Here is a 17,872-nt window from a genome sequence, read left to right as displayed (position 1 = left end):
TGGAGCAGTATGGACAAGACCAAGGGAAGGCGCAGTTGTCTTGGATCCCCTTGCCATTGGACCAAGACCTTGCTCCGTCAAGCCCGTTTGGTGGCTGGTGTGCAATGGCCACCCCACGTTCAAAGAATTCACGCATAGGAATCTTCCACCGCTTAAAATGAGTTCATCGGTCACCTGAGTACTCATTTTTAGTGTGGAAGCAAGTCATCCTCGGCCCGAGGACTGCCTATGATGATGATGACTATTGGGATGGGACGGAGGAGCGTGCAAGTTACAGCCAGCCTGATCTTGTCCTCACCGAATTCATGCACCTCCAGCAGGTCCACGAGATAGAACTCAGGAATGGGAGCCCTGACTGATCTCGAGACCGGGAATTAAACCTGGGACATGCTGCATCTTTGCAGCTCTGCTACTCCGTGAATAAGCTTGCTGAAGTATTGGAGAATCCTTGGGGCTGGATTTTCGGCTCCTCTGCGCTCCGTTTTTCGCCCCGCAGCGGCAGCAATGGCGGCGGTGAGGTGTTGTGGCCGGGCGGTCAGCCTCCAGCGCCCCGCGGCGATCCTCGGGTCCGGTTTAGCGGCTGCGCGGAGCAGCACCGCCCAGGAGAGCTGCGCCCGGTGTACAACGCCCCTGGTCGCGACACCGGCGCGAGTTTTAACTCTTGCCCGACCCATCCGCCCCCCCCCACCTCTGGGGACACTCCCAGCCTGGCTCTTTAGCTCAGGAGTTTCCCGGGCTAGCACCCAGGTGAGGTGTACAACGCCTCCCTTAGCGCTACACCCCCTGACTCAGAGCCCAGCTGCCCAATGTTACTGACTGAGGCGCAAACTGTTCCCAGGCACTAACTTTACCGTCCTGCCGGCATTACCGCCCCAAAAACATCAAACCCCAAAATCCAGCCCTAGGAGTTTGTGGTAGGGACTGAAAATGATGGCTTCCTTCTTCACAATCTTCAACTGGAGGAAGTTCTGGCTTATCCAACACTTAATGTTGGACAAGCAGTTTGACAGGACAGTGGCAATGGAGGGGTGGAGTGAGGTACTGGAGGTAGAGTTGGACACCATCAGCAGACATGTGGGAGCAGACCACGGCACTTTGGACGATGCTGTCACAGGGAAGATCAGGGAATTCTCCCAGTGTACTGGCCAACATTCTTCCCTTAAGTGGTACCACCAAAAAACACATCACATTATTAATTCATGTGTTATTTGTGGGACTTTGCTGTGTGCTAAGCTTGGCGCCATCCTCCTGCTCGCTGACAAAAACCCAGCAAAAAAGTAAATACATCAAGATAATGCAACTAATATTTGTCAATGGTTTATCAGACTGCCTAACAGAAGGGATGAAGAGGATATAATTGACTATACGTACACTGAGGCTAATGAAGCTTACAATACATGCCTGAATTCAGCTATGCTTCAAGAGCTTTGATAAACAGAACGCCCTTGTTTTCGCATTTATTTACTTGACTTTATTGACATCAACTCAAAAAGCTGCTGCTTAATGACGCTTGCAGACCAAACTGGAATTCTACATTATAGACTGTGAAAATATCTATCTTTGTAGTCGCTGTGCGCACATATACAATTACTAGCAATGGTGCAGAATGTGATGTAAACTTTATACTGACAACTTGGGCCCTAGAAGCGGGAGCAGACAGGGCGTAACTGAGGAGGAGATGTGGAGATTGCTGCCTATAAATTGTTCAGTTCAAGAGCTGGATTTTCACCGTTGATGCATTTGGGGCTGTAATGGCGGTGGGGCGGTAAAGTTTGCGTCTCAGTCAGTAACATTGGGCAGCTGGCCCTGAGTCAGGGGGCGCAGCGCTAAGGGAGGCGTTGTACGCCTCTCCTTCGCGCTAGCCCGGGAAACTCCCGAGCTAAAGAGCCGGGCTGGGAGCGCTCCGAGAGATGTCGGGGGCTGGGGGGGACACCCCACAAAAACATTCCCAAAACATTGCCCACGGCACCACAACACAAATTGTAAAAAAAAATTAAAAGAACAAACAGACACTGACCTTAGGAGTCCGTTACTTACCTCTCCACTGTTGGGATGGTTGGACCGCCTGATTTCCCAGGCAAAACTGGACCCGAGGATCACCGCGGGGCGCTGGAGGCTGACTGCCCGGCCACAACACCTCACCGCCGCCATTCCGGTGCAAAAAATGCAGCGCAGAGGAGCCGAAAATCTACCCCTTAGTCTCTGACCAAGGTTGGCAAGCTCCCCTGCTGAGATCTTTACATGTTCTCCTCTCAATGAAATCTCCTGCTAATAATCCCACCCTCCGCTCAGGAGTATTCCTGTCAACCCTCCCTCACTGAAATTCTTTCCCTCTTTACTGAGATGGTTTACTCCCCAACATGCTGAGGTATTCAGCCAGTCACCATTCCTTCTTCCATCCCCCTCCGTGGGGCAATGACCTCCCCTCCCACCCTCTAATCCTGCTCGAGAACCGCATTGGTCTTGACTCCCAGTGTGCACCACAGCAAATCAAGTTATTGATATAGGCCCTCAAAAGGATAAAATGTCACAATCTAAATGCTACGCTACTCTCCTGTGAATAATTCTTGTATACACAGTATTTGTTTCCTTATATTTTATAAACCACAGTTGGAGCTGTGCTATCAGTCGCAAATTCCAAGTTGACTGAGATTTAAATATCTCCAGCTCCTTAAACATCTCCCAAACAGTTACCTGAACCTCTGAGACTTCAATACCCATCGCCCACTTTCAAAATAACTGGTAATCATAAATTAGTCAATCACAGAGTCTGTGCTTGTTGGGGAATAGACTAGTTTCTCCCTCCAGCTTTGCAGGCAATTAACGAAACTCACAGTGTTTGTTTCGCAGTGAGCTTCTGGGGTAAGATTCTGGCTGTAACCAACCTCAAATAAAAAATGTATTACTAAATTAAAGGAATCTCTTCAAAAGTAAAAGCAGACACACAGGTCCAGGCTGCAATTTCCCAACTTGGGGCTGTGCAGGACATCAAACAAACACTGTGTCCAGGAAACCACGGTTGCTAGGGAGTATTATAGGCAGCAGTTAATTTAAAGTACACAGCGATGTTGATGCTTTAGGGCCGTTTCTGGCCTGTTTTTTGTAATGACTTTTCTCCCCCACGCTGAGACTTACTATCCCCACTGACCAACAGTGTGGTCGGCCTGCAAGGAGAGGCAGCTAAGTTCGAAATGAGTATTTTTTTCCTCTCAACACCATAACCAGCATCAATGGGTTTCCCAATGGAAATGCCCCAAGATGATGTATTTTTGTATCTGCAGACAAAAGCCTGCCCTTTGTATTCGGTTAGGAGCTGCATTGAAGCCTCCCTAACTTATTTCAGTTCCATCTCTGAGCAGTCTCAAAGGACACCTCTCGGCCCATATGTCTGGATTGGATTCATGCCCGGGTCTCAGCAATACTGCGTTCCATCCCAGTGAGCTGCATAGAGGTCACACATGAACCAGCAGTTGTTTCCATTACTTGTAAATCACTTCCACTCTACAACCGGTTTATTTAATTTCATCATGTTCCGAAGTCTGTATTCTATTAAGCGGCATCATTGGCAAATGTGTGGTTCGAGTTGGCTGGGAGTGTGCTACAGAGGGTGGTGGGCACTGCCTGAAAGGGTGGTAGAGGCAGAAACCCTTACCACATTTAAAAAGTACTTGGACGTGCACTTGAAGTGCTGTAACCTACAGGGCTACGGACCAAGAGCTCTTTGTCGGCTGGCGCGGACAGGATGGGCCAAAATGGCCTCCTTTCGTGCTGTAAATTTCTATTTCTATGATGCCTCTTTGGAGTGTGTTGCAAAGCTGAAACAGAACCAAGGAATCTAGCCAATATCAGAAACCACAGCAAAACTTATACAGTTTCAGAGGGTGAATGAACAAAGTAAATTAAATTGTTTTGTCTCTGGTACTGCTGATTTGAGTCTTTCTTTAGCAAGTAAATGTACCCAAATAGTGCTCTAAACAACAGTCGATAGAAAGGGTAAAACTGTGGCCGAGAGAATTCGCCGTCTCCCACCTGCTCAGCCCCTCGGGCTTTACTCAGTGTCTCCCTACAGCGGAGGCCCAGACAAGTACTGTGCAGAACAGAACACTGGCTGAATAAAGCCTGCTTCTCTCACTCGCTGTGTCCTATACCATTGGGGTTGGTTGTAATATTCATGCACGGATTATAACCTTCCATCAGCAGGGTGGTTTTCAGCCATATCTATTACAGTCACACAAGAACATGAATGTTATTTGCATTGAATACTCCTGCCGTCACTGTTTTGTAATGTTGCAGAATTCTCATGGGAACACGTAATGGCAGTGAGGAAGAAGCATTAATGGGTACATTAAACTTGATGGGAATAGGTTGTACGGAGAAGCTTGGAAATGGAGACTGAAAAGAATGTTTGCTGGGGCTGTCTGATAGCTGGTAATACTTCAATGGGAGTGTGGAAATGTAAACAAAGCAGGTGGTTACAATAAAAAGCAAAAAATTTCTCCAACTTTTCACACAAAGCTTGTGCTCTTACTTGATAAAGTCGGTGTATTCCATCCAAAACACGCCCTCACTGCTCCCGTGTGCCATCAGCTCATGTCGCAAGTGCTGTGGCCAGTGCGGCCAATCATCTGACCAGTTCCCACTCCACGAAAAGCGGCCCCACGGGTTCCGCAGCCTCAGCAACCTGGCCAGAAACAGGAACGTTGATGAAAAGACCATTTTCCTGCTTCACCAAAGAAGGGACAGCGCCTGGTGTTTAATGCTGGCTCCACATGACATGCTCCCTTCTAAATGTCTGCCACACCAAAATAATCTTCCAAATCTTACATTGGAACCAGGCCGTTAGCACAAGAAAACATCGCAAAGTGCTTCTTGTCGAGTGGTCGGCTGTAAAAACTGTTAACACTATTCAATTCAATTCAGTACATTCTGATCCCACCTCTATATTTAACCCTCGAATCCAACCAACCAGATTCAGAGCAAGGCAACAACAACTTGCATTTATATAGCGTCTTTACCGTAGAGAAATTAACCAAGGCACTTCACAGGAGCATTATCAAACAAGATTTGACACCAAGCCACAGAAGGAGATAGCAGGACAGGTGACCAAAAGAAGTAGGTTGAAGAAGTAGGTTTTAAGGAGCGTCTTAAGGGAGGAGAGAGAGGTAGAGAAGCGGAGAGGTTTAGGGAGGGAGTTCCAGAGCTTGGGGCCCAGGCAGCTAAAGGCACGGCCACCGATGGTTAAGCGATTACAATTAGGTATGTTCAAGAGGCCGGAATTAGAGGAGCACAGGCATCTTGGAGGGGTGAGGGGCTGGAGGAGATTACAGAGATAGGGAGGGGCGAGGCCATGGAGGGATAAAATGTGCAGGAGCTAATAAAGGGCCTGCCCTTTCTCGAGGGGTATCAGGGTATTTAAACTGGTTTTGAGGATTATTACACCACAGCAGATGGTTTTATTTTGTGTTCAGCCACATGGGCCCTCACCTGTAACCATGTACATCTCGGACGTCCAGTATGGAATACGCGTGGCGGGGTCTCAGGCCCATGGTTTCATACGTTGTGTCATCTACTTTCATGTTTCCACCGCCACAGGAAGCACCCATCAAAAACCTAACCGTTTGAGAAAAGCAAAGGTTACACGCTTCATTGGAGACATTCCGGCAAAAGTGTACACGCATCGTCAGCGCAAGTTTGAGGTAACGTTTTAGAAAAAACTTTAAGAGTGAACGACTTCAATGGCTATCTGGATTTATCCAGTGGGTGGGACTGTTACCTTTGTTGGGGAGGGGGATGACCTATTCTATTGGTTTGGGGGTGGGATGTACCAGTTTTACTGGTGGGGGGCGGGGGGAGGGCAGGGAGGACCCATTGTACTGGTGTGGGGGGGGGGGGGGAAGAAGGACCCATTCTACTGGTGGTGGTGGGGGTGGAGGGGGGGGGGAAGGGAAGGACCCATTCTACTGGTTGGGGGGGGGGGGGAATGGGAAGAATCCATTCTGCTGTTTGGGATGGTGTGGGGGGGGAGCACTCTGCTGGGAAAGAGCAGGGGAGTGGGATTAATTGGAGAGTTCTACCAGAGCCGGCACATACACGATGGGCCAAATGGCCTCCTTCTGTGCTGTATCATTCTAATCTATGACTGCTCCATTTCCTAGAGATTGCAGCAATATGATAATGTAACCATATGACCAAATACATGCGCCACTCAATTAAGGATATTAAATCAAACCTTTGAAGCAGGTGTTAATTTGTCAGCACTATGCGACAGTGGTGACATTCTGTCATTTACAGAGCTGATTACAGAGCAGGCCCAACATTTCCCCACTGAGGGGATAACCTGCTTTAATATATAGTTGACTCAAATCTCTACTGCTGATTCAAAGCCTTGGGATGGCCAATGCTTCCTCTGCAGATTCCTCTGCTGATGTGTTACGTTACATCCAATGGAATACCATTCGCTAATTCAAGCCAAACAGCGGCAGTGTGCACGTGGATATTCATTATTAAAAATACAGTGCGGAATTGCAAATTATCGAGTCGTAAAATGCAATCAACATTTATGCCGATTCGAAAGCAATTGGTGTAAAGTTTCTTACCCGGCTTCCTTTGAGCTCAGCATTTTGGCCCAAATGAGATCGGTATCGATGGGCTCCTCGCGTGGATTGGTCGAACTGACTTGGAGCATGAGACTCTCGCAGGGGGCGCCCGTCAGAGTAGCTAGTCCTTCGATGGCCCGCCCAGCCTGTAGGGCAAAGTAGGAACCGTGCAGCTTGGCCAGAGCTTTCTCGATCAGTGCCACCCACAGCTGCTTCCTCTGGGCCTGTTCACAACATAAGGATATGGTCTGGTACACTCTGCAAGGGCCTCCCCATCATTTGCAAACAACAACAACAACTTGCATTTATGTAGCGCCTTTAACATGGTAAGATGTCCCAAGGCGCTTCACAGGAGCAACATCAAACATAAATTGACACCTGTCCAGATATTAGGACAGATTTGGTCAAAGAGGTAGGTTTAACGGAGCGTCTTAGAGGTAGAGATGTGGAGTGGTTTAAGGCGGGAATTCCGGAGCTTATGCAGTGGAAGGCCAAGCATTTGCACAGGCAGCAGCTTTTACCCAACACTGAGAACAAGCAAATAAAAATAAACTGTAAAAGTGTGTGATCCCTGTGTGTCCTATCCCGTGGCAGCTGCCCCGATCGCGCTGAAGCCCTATTCATGCATTCAGCCCCACACACTCTACTTGTTCCAAGGGTTAAAGAGGACTTCTTTCTGTGGCAATGGGGAGTGGAAGTTGTAGAGTGCGATGTTGCTGAGCAGTTACAGGGGAGTTTCAGCTGTTACCATAGCGACACAACATCCCCTGATGATCTGCACAGTCTGCAAACTGCTGGAGAGCACCAGACAGTCTCGGAAACGAAGTGTGCGCTCCTTGTGATTTTATTAAAAGGCACCTTCATTCTTATCTGATAATCAGCACAAACAGAGGGGAGACTGAGAGGATTGGCTTAAGCTAACATGCCCTTCGATTCTCCCTGTAGCCCACAGACCTTGCTATCCCACACTGCCTACCAACAGGAGCAAAATATTAATGATCTGACTGCTAACTTCAAGTAGAAAGTATAGTTCCCTCTAAACTTGTGATCTTAGATCATGCACTGTGATTGGTGGAGTTACTGTTATGCAAATTGGATAATTAGGCACATAGGAGACAGGAAATATTCGCCACTTGGGAAATGCCTTCAAATTAACATCTGACAAAGTTCACAGACGGATTACTTTAATCTGCAGAAAACTTTCCTATTATAAACAAGATGAGTTGTGCCCCACCCACTAGAAGCTCTCTGCCCTGTTGGGTAAATGTCCTTGTTCTACCAGTGCACAGCTGAAGCTTTGTGCAGCTCGAGAACCCGGCATTTCCTCCTGAAGCTGCAGCATTGGGCTTTCTCGCAACAAGTGAAACTCAGGAATAGCTTTTGGTGAAAATGACAGGTTTTGCCCCATCTGTAAGGCAGATAATTACAGTGGGCCCAGTGGCAACATGGGTAGGCACTGTGAGAACAGGACCATTGGGAACGATCCAGCATGGGGGACAGCAAAGCTACTTGTCCTGAGGTCGAACAAAGAGGAAGAATTGAAAACCTTGCATTTACATTGTGCCTTGTCACATCTTTGGGATTACAACAACTGTTGTTATGTAGGAAGAAATTCTGGTTGCAATAGTTAAAATAAAAAACATAATGATAGCACTATATGAATGGATAGCGGTAACATTGACTGAAGCAGTGAAATAATTCACCAGAGATGCAGGAATAGAGAAAACGGAAGAAAATGAAGAGGAGGGTAGAGAAGGAAGATTTGGAGTAGGCACTGACTGCAATGAGGTCTATGTTGTAGTTATGGTGACTGTCATACAGCTAATTAGGATTGTTGTTGGTAAAAATACAAGCTATTTTAATCATTGCTAATCCAAAAAACGGCCATTGTTAGTGAGTAACCTGTATCCTACTCTCAGTACATTGTACATTCAATGATCATGCCATTTACACCCCTTTGGACTGAAATGACTGTGAAAGTGAATTCACATTTAACCAAGTTAATGCAGATTAATGTGTGTGAATCAGTTTGATACTAAAATTGGCTGTGTGGTTGATAATGAAGAAAAAAGCTGCGGACTGCAAGAAGATAACAATGAACTGGTTAGGTAGGCGGAACAGTGGCAAATGGAATTTAATCTGGAGAAGTGTGAGGTAATGCATTTGGGGAGGGCTAATAAGGAAAGGGAATACACATTAAATGGTAGGACACCGAGAAGTGCTGAGGAACAAAGGGACCTTGGAGTGTATGTCCGCAGATCCCTGAAGGTAGTTAAGAAGGCATACGGAATGTGTTATATATGTGGACTTGTATTTATTCTGTACAGCCACCAGAGGGCTCATCCCCTGGAGTCCCAAGGGATCCCATAATTCCTTGGGAGCACAGGTATTTCAGGAGGACTCACAGGTTGGAGACCTGCAATAAAAGACTATGGTCACACTTTACTTTGAGCTCACAGTATTCAGTCTGACTCTTTCTCCATACACAACAGAATGCTTGTCTTTATTGGCCGAGGCGCAGAATATAAGAGCAGGGGTGTCATGCTTGTATAAAACACTGGTTAGGCCGCAGCTGGAGTACTGCTTGCAGTTCTGGTCACCGCATTATAGAAAGGACATGATTGCACTGGAGAGGGTACAGAGGAGATTTATGAGGATGTTGCCGGGAGTGAAAAATCTTAGTTATTAGGACAGATTGGATAGGCTGGGTTTGTTTTCCTTGGTTGAGGGGAGACCTCATTGAGGTGTATAAAATTATGATGGGCTTAGTGGATAGAAAGGGCCTATTTCCCTTAGGGGGCATACATTTAAAATAATTGGTAGAAGGTTTAGAGGGGATTTGAGGGGAAATTTCTTCACGCAGAGGGTTGTGGGGGGTGGGGGTCTGGAACTCACTGCCTGAAACCCTCACCACATTTAAAAAGTACTTGGATGTGCACTTGAAGTGCCATAACCTGCAGGCATACAGACTGAGAGCTGGAAAGTGGGATTAGGCTGGATAGCTTCTTGTTGGCCGGCACGGACATGATGGGCCGAAATGGCATTCTTCTGTGCTGTAAACTTCTATGATTCTATGATAGCACCACTGAGTACATTAATTGTCACTTGTCCAGCATTAACTTCCCCTAAAGCGTATTATGGTATGCCCCGCTGTGCTATTGCATGCTGCAGGAAATTCATTACTAAAGGTCTCCAGTAGCTTCTTTTTATAAGAACATAAGAAATAGGAGCAGGAGTCGGCCATTTGGCCCCTCAAGCCTGCTCCACCATTCAATAAGATCATGGCTGATCTGATCTTGGGCTCAGCTCCACTTCCCTGCCCGCTCCCCATAACCCTTCACTCGCTTATCGCTCAAAAATCTGTATATCTCCACCTTAAATATATTCAATGACCCAGCCTCCACAGTTCTCTGGGGCAGAGAATTCCACAGATTTACAACCCTCTGAGAGAAGAAATTCCTCCTCATCTAAGTTCTAAATGGGCGACCCCTTATTCTTAAACTATGCCCCCTAGCTCTAGATTCCCCGAGTGGAAACATCCTCTCAGACCAAAACTGTATGCAGGTGTGGCCTCACCAATACCCTGTACAGTTGTAGCAGGACTTCTCTGCTTTTATACTCTATCCCCCTTGCAATAAAGGCTAATATTCCATTTGCCTTCCTGATCACTTGCTGTACCTGCATACTAACCTTTTGTATTTCATGTACAAGGACCCCCAGGTCTCTCTGTACCGCAGCATTTTGTAATCTCTCTCCATTTAAATTCTAATTAGCTTTTTTATTTTTCCTGCCAAAGTGGATAACCTCACATTTTCCCACATTATACTCCGGCTGCCGAATGTTTGCCCACTCACTGAGCCTGTCTATATCTCCCTTTGCAGATTCTTTCGGCTGGATTTTTGGCTTTCGGCTTCTTTTCGCCGAAAACGGTAGCCATATGTGAAACTTACTGATTTCGCTGCGCTACCGTTTTTAGGCCGAACTTTCGCATTTTACGTTTGCGCTGGGGAGGATTGGTAAGGGGAGGCGGGGCGATGCACGAGGATTAGCGGCGCAAAAACACGAGTTGTGTCAAATTTAGTCCGGGGCTGGGAGTGCTGCGAGAAGCCTTGGGAGGGGAAAAAAAAAATTCCAAAAAACATTTACAAGACACTTATCCATCAAATCGCTGAAAAAAAATGTAAAAATTAAAACTTTAACTTGCCTTTTTTGCAGGTTTTCATATTTACTGCTGCTGGCAGGGCTGACCTGCCGCTATTCTGGGCACGCGTACTGGTCGGGAGTGTGCCAAAAGTCCGACGGTAACGCAATACGCGGCGTTGCACATCGGCGCACCTTTCCCCGGCGGTACATCCCTTCGCTGCCACAAACAACGAGCCGAGGATCCCACCTGGGCTTTACGACCGGGTTTTCGCTGCGGAGGGTCAAATAGCGGCGAAAACCCGGTCACAAACTTCTCAAAAATCCGACCCATGGTGTCCTCCTCACAATTTGCTTTCCACCCATCTTTGTATCATCAGCAAACGTGGCTACATTCCATTCGGTCCCTTCATACAATTCATTAATGTAGTTGAGGACCCAGCACTGATCCCTGCGGCACTCCACTAGTTACTGTTTCCCAACCGGAAAATGACCCATGTGTCCCGACTCTGTGTTCTGTTAGTTAGCCAATCCTCTATCCATGCTAATATATTACCCCCAACCCCGTGAGCTCTTATCTTGTGCAGTAACCGCTTATGTGGCACCTTATCGAATGCCTTCTGGAAATCCAAATACACCACATCCACTGGTTCCCCCTTATCCACCCTGCTCGTTACATCCTCAAAGAACTCCAGCAAATTTGTCAAACGCGATTTCCTTTTCATAAAACCATGCTGACTCTGCTTGACTGAATTATGCTTTTCCAAATGTCCCGCTACTGCTTCATTAATAATGGACTCCAGCATTTTCCCAACGACAGATGTTAGGCTAACTGGTCTATAGTTTCCTGTTTTCAAGAAAGACTTGCATTTATATACCGCCTTTCACGACCACCGGATGTCTCAAAGCACTTTTACAGCCAATGAAGTACTTTTGGAGTGTTCTTATTTCAGATTCCAACATCCGCAGTATTTTGCTTTTGTATCCTTGTAAATCTTCTCTGTACCCTCTCCCAGTGCAATACATCCTTCGTGTAATGTGACCAGAACTGCACGCAGTACTCCAGCTGTGGCCTAACTAGTGTTTTATACAGTTCAAGCATAACCTCCCTGCTCTTGTATTCTATGCCCCGGCTAATAAAGGCAAGTATTCCATATGCCTTCTTAAATATCTTACCTACCTGGCATGCTTATTTCAGAGATCTGTGGACCTGTATTCCAAGGTCCCTTTGTTCCTCTACACTTCAGTGTCCCACCATTTAATGTGTATTCCCTTGCCTTGTTAGCCCTCCCCAAATCCATTACCTCACAATTCTCTGGATTCAATTCCATATGTCACTGTTCTGCCCACCTGACCAGCAGATTGATATCTTGCTGCAGTCCGCAGCTTTCTCCTTCATTATCAACCTCACGAGAGTGATTTAAAACTTAGTGTCGCAGTTAGATTAGTGGCACTTGACTTGCTAATTGAGGTCAGGAAAGGTAGGATGGAGAAAGGATTCTTTTTTTGGAATGACTCTTTGGGCAGTGGCATTTTACTTCATCAACACTTCACAATGCAACACAAGTGGTGGTATACGCAATGGGAATTATTCCCATGCAAGGACCAGCATCTTACAGCACTATTATACACAATCAACTATCTGACTCATTCACTTTTTTTTTTTGAAAGGATGCAGTTTTCTCCTTTCACCATATTCTGAGCTCTGCCTACCTTCATTAACAGCAAAATACTGCCAAGGCCACGTTTATTGTATGCTCCTACTTGCCCGGGGAAGGACATTCTTGCTATTGAGGGAGTGCAGCGAAGGTTCATCGGACTGATGGTGGGACTGACATATCAAGAAAGACTGGATCAACTGGGCTTGTATTCACTGGAGTTCAGAAGAATGAGAGGGGATCTCATAGAAACATTTAAAATTCTGACAGGTTTAGACAAGTTAGATGCAGGAAGAATGTCCCCAATGTTGGGGAAGTCCAGAACCAGGGGTCAGTCTAAGGATAAGGGGTAAGCCATTTAGGACCGAAATGAGGAGAAACTTCTTCACCCAGAGAGTGGTGAACCTGTGGAATTCTCTACCACAGAAAGTTGTTGAGGCCAAGTCACTAAATATATTCAAAAAGGAGTTAGATGTAGTCCTTACTACTAGGGGGATCAAGGGGTATGGCGAGAAAGCAGGAATGGGGTATTGAAGTTGCATGTTCAGCCACGAATGGCCTACTCCTGCACCTATTTTCTATGTTTCTATGAAAGCGGATGGATCTTTTTCTTGAACCGCTACAGACCCGGTGCTGAAGGAGCTCCCACCGTGCCATGAGGTTGCGAATTCCAGGATATTTAGCCAGCAACGATAAAGGAACAGTGATACCTGTCCGAGTCAGAGTGGTGTGTGACTTGGAGAGAAACGTGGAGGTGGTGGTGTTCCCACAACACTACCTTTGCCCTTCCCGATGGTAGAGGTCGCAGGGGAAGGAGGTGCTGTTGAAGTAACCATGGTGAGTTGCTGCAGTGCATCCTGTAGATCCTATATCCAGCAATCGGTGTGCTGGTGATGAAGGGGGTGGATAGTGAGTCCAGGGGCAGGGGTGCCAATCAAGCAGTCTGCTCTGTCCTGGATGCAAGAACTTCTTGTGTGTTAAAGCCTCTCAAGCCAGGAGTGTGAGGAGTCAGGAGGTGGGCCACTTGTCATAAAGTGCCCAGCCTGTGTCCTGTTCTTGTAGTCACATTGTTATTATGGGTGGTCTAGTTTAGTTTCTGGTCAATGATTACCCTCAGGTTGTCGATACTTGGGAAACTCACCAATAGTGGTGCCACTGAAGGTCAGGGGGAGGTGGTTGGACATTTTCATACGAGAGATTTTCATTGCCTGGCACTTACATGCCATTGTCAGCCCAAGCCTGGCAGGTGTCCAGGTCCTACTAGAGGTTGGAAAAGACTGCTTCATTATCAGAGTAGTTGTGATTGGAGCTGAATACTGTAGAATACTCAGCAAGGAGCTCCTTTCCTGACCTTATGATGGAGAGAAGGTCATCAATGAAATAGCTGGAGATGGTTCAGCTGAGGCTATGATGATTGGTTTCCAACAACCACAAGCAGTTTCCTTTATCCTAGCTATATCAAAGTAATTGTACTTGCATCCCATTTTGTACTTGCACATGATAGGCAGAAAGTCTGGGTAGTGATTTGTTACACCAAATATAAATAAGAAACCGCCTTTTGCAGAGCAAGGACCATTCACTGCTCCATCTTTATGGCAGATATAGCAGCAACAGTCAGCAACCAGGGCTTGTAACTCACCAACTCTTCTGGCCAAATCCAGGGCCAGGCTTTACTGGAAGTCTTTAAATGGAGCTAGTAACATTTTAAAATGTCATGATCTCCAAGGTTCAAATGTTGAAGGGAATTCTGGCCAAGTGATGCTGAATCACGAAACATCTCTACAGATCACCCCTGCGGCAAGGGAATGAAACCGAGAAGGTTAATTGGAGATGGAAGTCTGCTCTGTGCCTGTAGCACAGGACCAGTGCATCACCATGTTATCCAAGAAAGATGCAAAGTCTCTGTGAAGATTTGGTTTCTGTCCAGACTGAAAAAGCATACAATTCGGTCTGCTGCCTTGCTGTAGTTACTAAAAGGATGAAGACCTTCAAGCAGACATGGTTCCTTATTTGTGCACCCGGTTGCCCATATCCCCAGCATTGTAGAGCAGCACTGACCCCAAACCACACCACTCACTTCAGCAAGCAAGACTGCATTCTTTGCACAGGTCAGTAAGATATGCCGTATCTCAAAGCTTGCCAAAGGTACGGCAGATGATGATATATAGGGCTAACCTCATCGACAGTGTTCTCTTCAAGCATCTCAAAGCATCAAATCATTCAGACAGCTTTTCTGGTGGGATGAGTGGATAGGGATTTGCTGCACCGAATATCTACAGTGGGAAAGTGACAGGAAACAATCCTACACACTGGCCTTTGGGAACCCCGCACAGTAACACCAGAGAGCAATTCCTCTGTAGAGCTCAAGGGGTCAGATGCCATGTGCAACCTACTCAATGTTTCCCTCAAAGTGCAGAAGAAAATAACTCCCGCTGCCACTAACCTTGATTGTAATTGGATCCCCCATGAGATTCAGGTAACTGTACTCGGCATTAAACCTGGCCGGAGAAAACTACTGCTTCCAGAATCTAAACATCCAAACAACTGGATTTCTCATTCTGACTATTCGGTTTGATATACAACACTTGGGGCCCAAGTTTCCACAGGATAAAAAACAGGCGCCCCTCCGAGCTGGACGCCCGTTTATCGCGCCTAAAACGGCGCCAGAAAAAAAACGCGCTATTCTCAAGCGCTTTGCAGCTCCTTGTCTGTTTGGCGCGGCGCCCAGGGGAGGGGGGGCGGAGCCTACACTCGCGCCGATTTTGTAAGTGGGAGGGGGCGGATACTATTTAAATTAGTTTTTTTCCTGCCGGCAACGCTGCGCGTTGGAGCGTTCGCGCATGCGCAGTGTGAAGGAAACATTGGCACTCGGCCATTTTTGTAGTTCTTTGTAGCTGTTTAATTTTTGAAAATTTTTTAATAAAAGCACATTGCCATCAGCACTGAGGCTACCCTTCTCACTGTCTCCTTCCCCTCCCCACCCTCCACGGCAACAAATGGCGGTTTCCTCCCCCTCCCTCCCCTCCACGGCAACAAACGGCGGTTTCCTTCCCCACCCCCCGCAGGAACGAACGATGGCTGAAGCACTTTCACACAGGTAGGAAGATGGTTTATTTAATCTTTTCTTTGCTTATAAATGTTTATTCAGGTTGGATTTATTTGTATAATATTTGTAGAAGTATAAATAAGGATTGATTGTAGAATTTAATGACTTCCCTTCCCCCCCACCTCGTTCTGGACGCCTAATTTGTAACCTGCGCCTGATTTTTTAATGTGTAGAACAGGTTTCTTCAGTTCTACAAAAATCTTCACTTGTTCCATTCTACTTTAGTTTGGAGTACGTTTTCACTGTGGAAACTTTGAAATCAGGCGTCAAGTGGCCAGACACGCCCCCTTTTGAAGAAAAAATTCTGTTCCAAAGTAGAACTGTTCTACCTGACTAGAACTGCAGAAAAACAAAATGTGGAGAATTGTGATTTCTAAAAATCAGGCGCAAATCATGTGGAAACTTGGGCCCTTAACTCCTGCAGTCAGATGATGTAATATTCAGAAATGCTGCCAGATAATGCTGCTCCAAGGTACAACACGGAACATTTTTAAGGAAGTCATCATTGTCACCGTCCTCATCGTCACCATCATCATACACGATTATCATCGTCACCATCAAACACCATCGTCATCGTCACCGTCAAAACACCGTCATCATCGTCAAACACCGTCGTCACCATCGTCACCGTCAAAACACCGTCATCATCGTCACACACCGTCGTCACCATCGTCATCACCATCGTCATCGTCAAACATCGTCGTCATCTTCAAATGCCGTTGTTACCATCGTCATCGTCAAACGCCATCGTCACCATCGTCATTGTCAAACACCATCGCCATCATTGTCACTGTCAAAACACCGTCATCATCGTCAAACACCGTCGTCACCATCGTCACCGTCAAACACCGTCATCATCGTCAAACACCGTCATCATCGTTACCACTGTCATTGTCAAATATCATCGTCATCGTCACCATCAAACACCGTCAGCGTCACGGTCAAATACCATCGTCACCATCAAAACCAGTGTCAGGGTCAAACACCACCATTGTCAAATGTCGTCGTCACCATCAGCACCATCACATGCATCCAGTTCCACTGCCGTTTAATCATCACTGACACTTATGCTTAATGTGCAAAATTTGAAAAAGAGGTTAATTTCTTTCCACTGGGAATCTATAATTAACTGAAGATTCATCATTCGTTACTTAAGCCTGCTGGTGAGGTGAATACAATTTATTCTATACCATAAATCTAGTTGATCACACAAGAAAATACCATACACACGAAAGGTCATTATACAGTACCCAAGTTTCGGGCTGCGCCGTTTCGCCCGTTTCTTGCGACAGAAAGTGCGCCTAAAAAAAACTTACCTATTCTCCGGCTCCATGCAGGTCCTCTGGAGCTGGGCGCGGCGCAGCACGAGCTGTAAGGGGCGGAACCAGGTCCCTGCGCCGAAAACAGTGCCAGGACCTCTGCACATGCGTGCTACAGTGGGCGCACATATGCAGTAGCTCCAGGCGGCCAAAACTGTGGGAGGGGCCCGAAGCACGCAGCCCCTAGCCCTGGCCGAATGGCCTCACTGCGGCTGCGTGGATAAGGCTCCCCACACCACTCGGCGACCCGACCTCTGCTCCCCCCACCCCCCTCCCCTCCCCGGACCTCCGCGACTCTCTCCCTCCCTCCCCCCCACCTCCGGACCTCCGCGACTCTCTCCCTCCCTCCCCCCACCTCCGCGACTCTCTCTCTCTCCTCCCCCCGCGACACTCTCCCTCACTCCCCCCACCGCCGCCCCCACGACTCTTCTCCCTGGATCTCCGCGACCCCACGACCCTGTAAATCCAGCCCGAAGTCTTGGGCCCGACCGTTCAGCCTCTCCTCTCCTCCCCTCCTCTCTCCATCCCTCCCTCCCTCCCTCCCTCCTTCCTTCCATTCTGCCTCTCTCCTTCCCTCCCTCCATCCTGCCTCCCTCCTTCCCTCCCACCATCCTCCCTCCTTCCCTCCCTCCCTCGTCCCTCTCTCCTTCCCACCCTCCCTCCCTCCATCCTGCCTCTCTCCTTCCCTCCTTCCCTCCTCTCTCCTTCCCTCCCTCCCTCCCTCCATCCTCTCTCCTTCCCTCCCTCCCTCCATCCTCTCTCCTTCCCTCCCTCCCTCCCTCCATCCTCTCTCCTTCCCTCCCTCCCTCCATCCTCTCTCCTTCCCTCCCTCCCTCCATCCTCTCTCCTTCCCTCCCTCCCTCCATCCTCTCTCCTTCCCTCCCTCCCTCCATCCTCTCTCCTTCCCTCCCTCCCTCCATCCTCTCTCCTTCCCTCCCTCCCTCCATCCTCTCTCCTTCCCTCCCTCCCTCCATCCTCTCTCCTTCCCTCCCTCCCTCCATCCTCTCTCCTTCCCTCCCTCCCTCCATCCTCTCTCCTTCCCTCCCTCCCTCC

The 17,872-nt window shown here is 47.6% G+C and overlaps 1 protein-coding gene across 7 annotated transcripts in view; it reads right to left on the bottom strand.

Annotated features, from left to right (window-relative positions):
- Nucleotides 1-17,872, bottom strand: part of capn15 (calpain 15) — a 350,926-nt gene that overhangs the window by 17,265 nt on the left and 315,789 nt on the right. For all 7 annotated transcript variants that reach the window (XM_070900823.1, XM_070900824.1, XM_070900825.1 and 4 more), the window contains 3 exons: nucleotides 6,597-6,820; nucleotides 5,485-5,610; nucleotides 4,529-4,681 (listed from right to left, as the gene is read on the bottom strand). In XM_070900823.1, coding sequence (XP_070756924.1) covers nucleotides 4,529-4,681; nucleotides 5,485-5,610; nucleotides 6,597-6,820 — 503 coding nt within the window. The remainder of the gene's footprint in view (nucleotides 1-4,528; nucleotides 4,682-5,484; nucleotides 5,611-6,596; nucleotides 6,821-17,872) is intronic.

This window comes from Pristiophorus japonicus, chromosome 15 (assembly GCF_044704955.1).
Source record: "Pristiophorus japonicus isolate sPriJap1 chromosome 15, sPriJap1.hap1, whole genome shotgun sequence".
Taxonomy (NCBI): domain Eukaryota; kingdom Metazoa; phylum Chordata; class Chondrichthyes; family Pristiophoridae; genus Pristiophorus; species Pristiophorus japonicus.
Note: the sequence above shows the minus strand (reverse complement) of the source record. Positions and strands in the feature narration are given on the sequence as shown.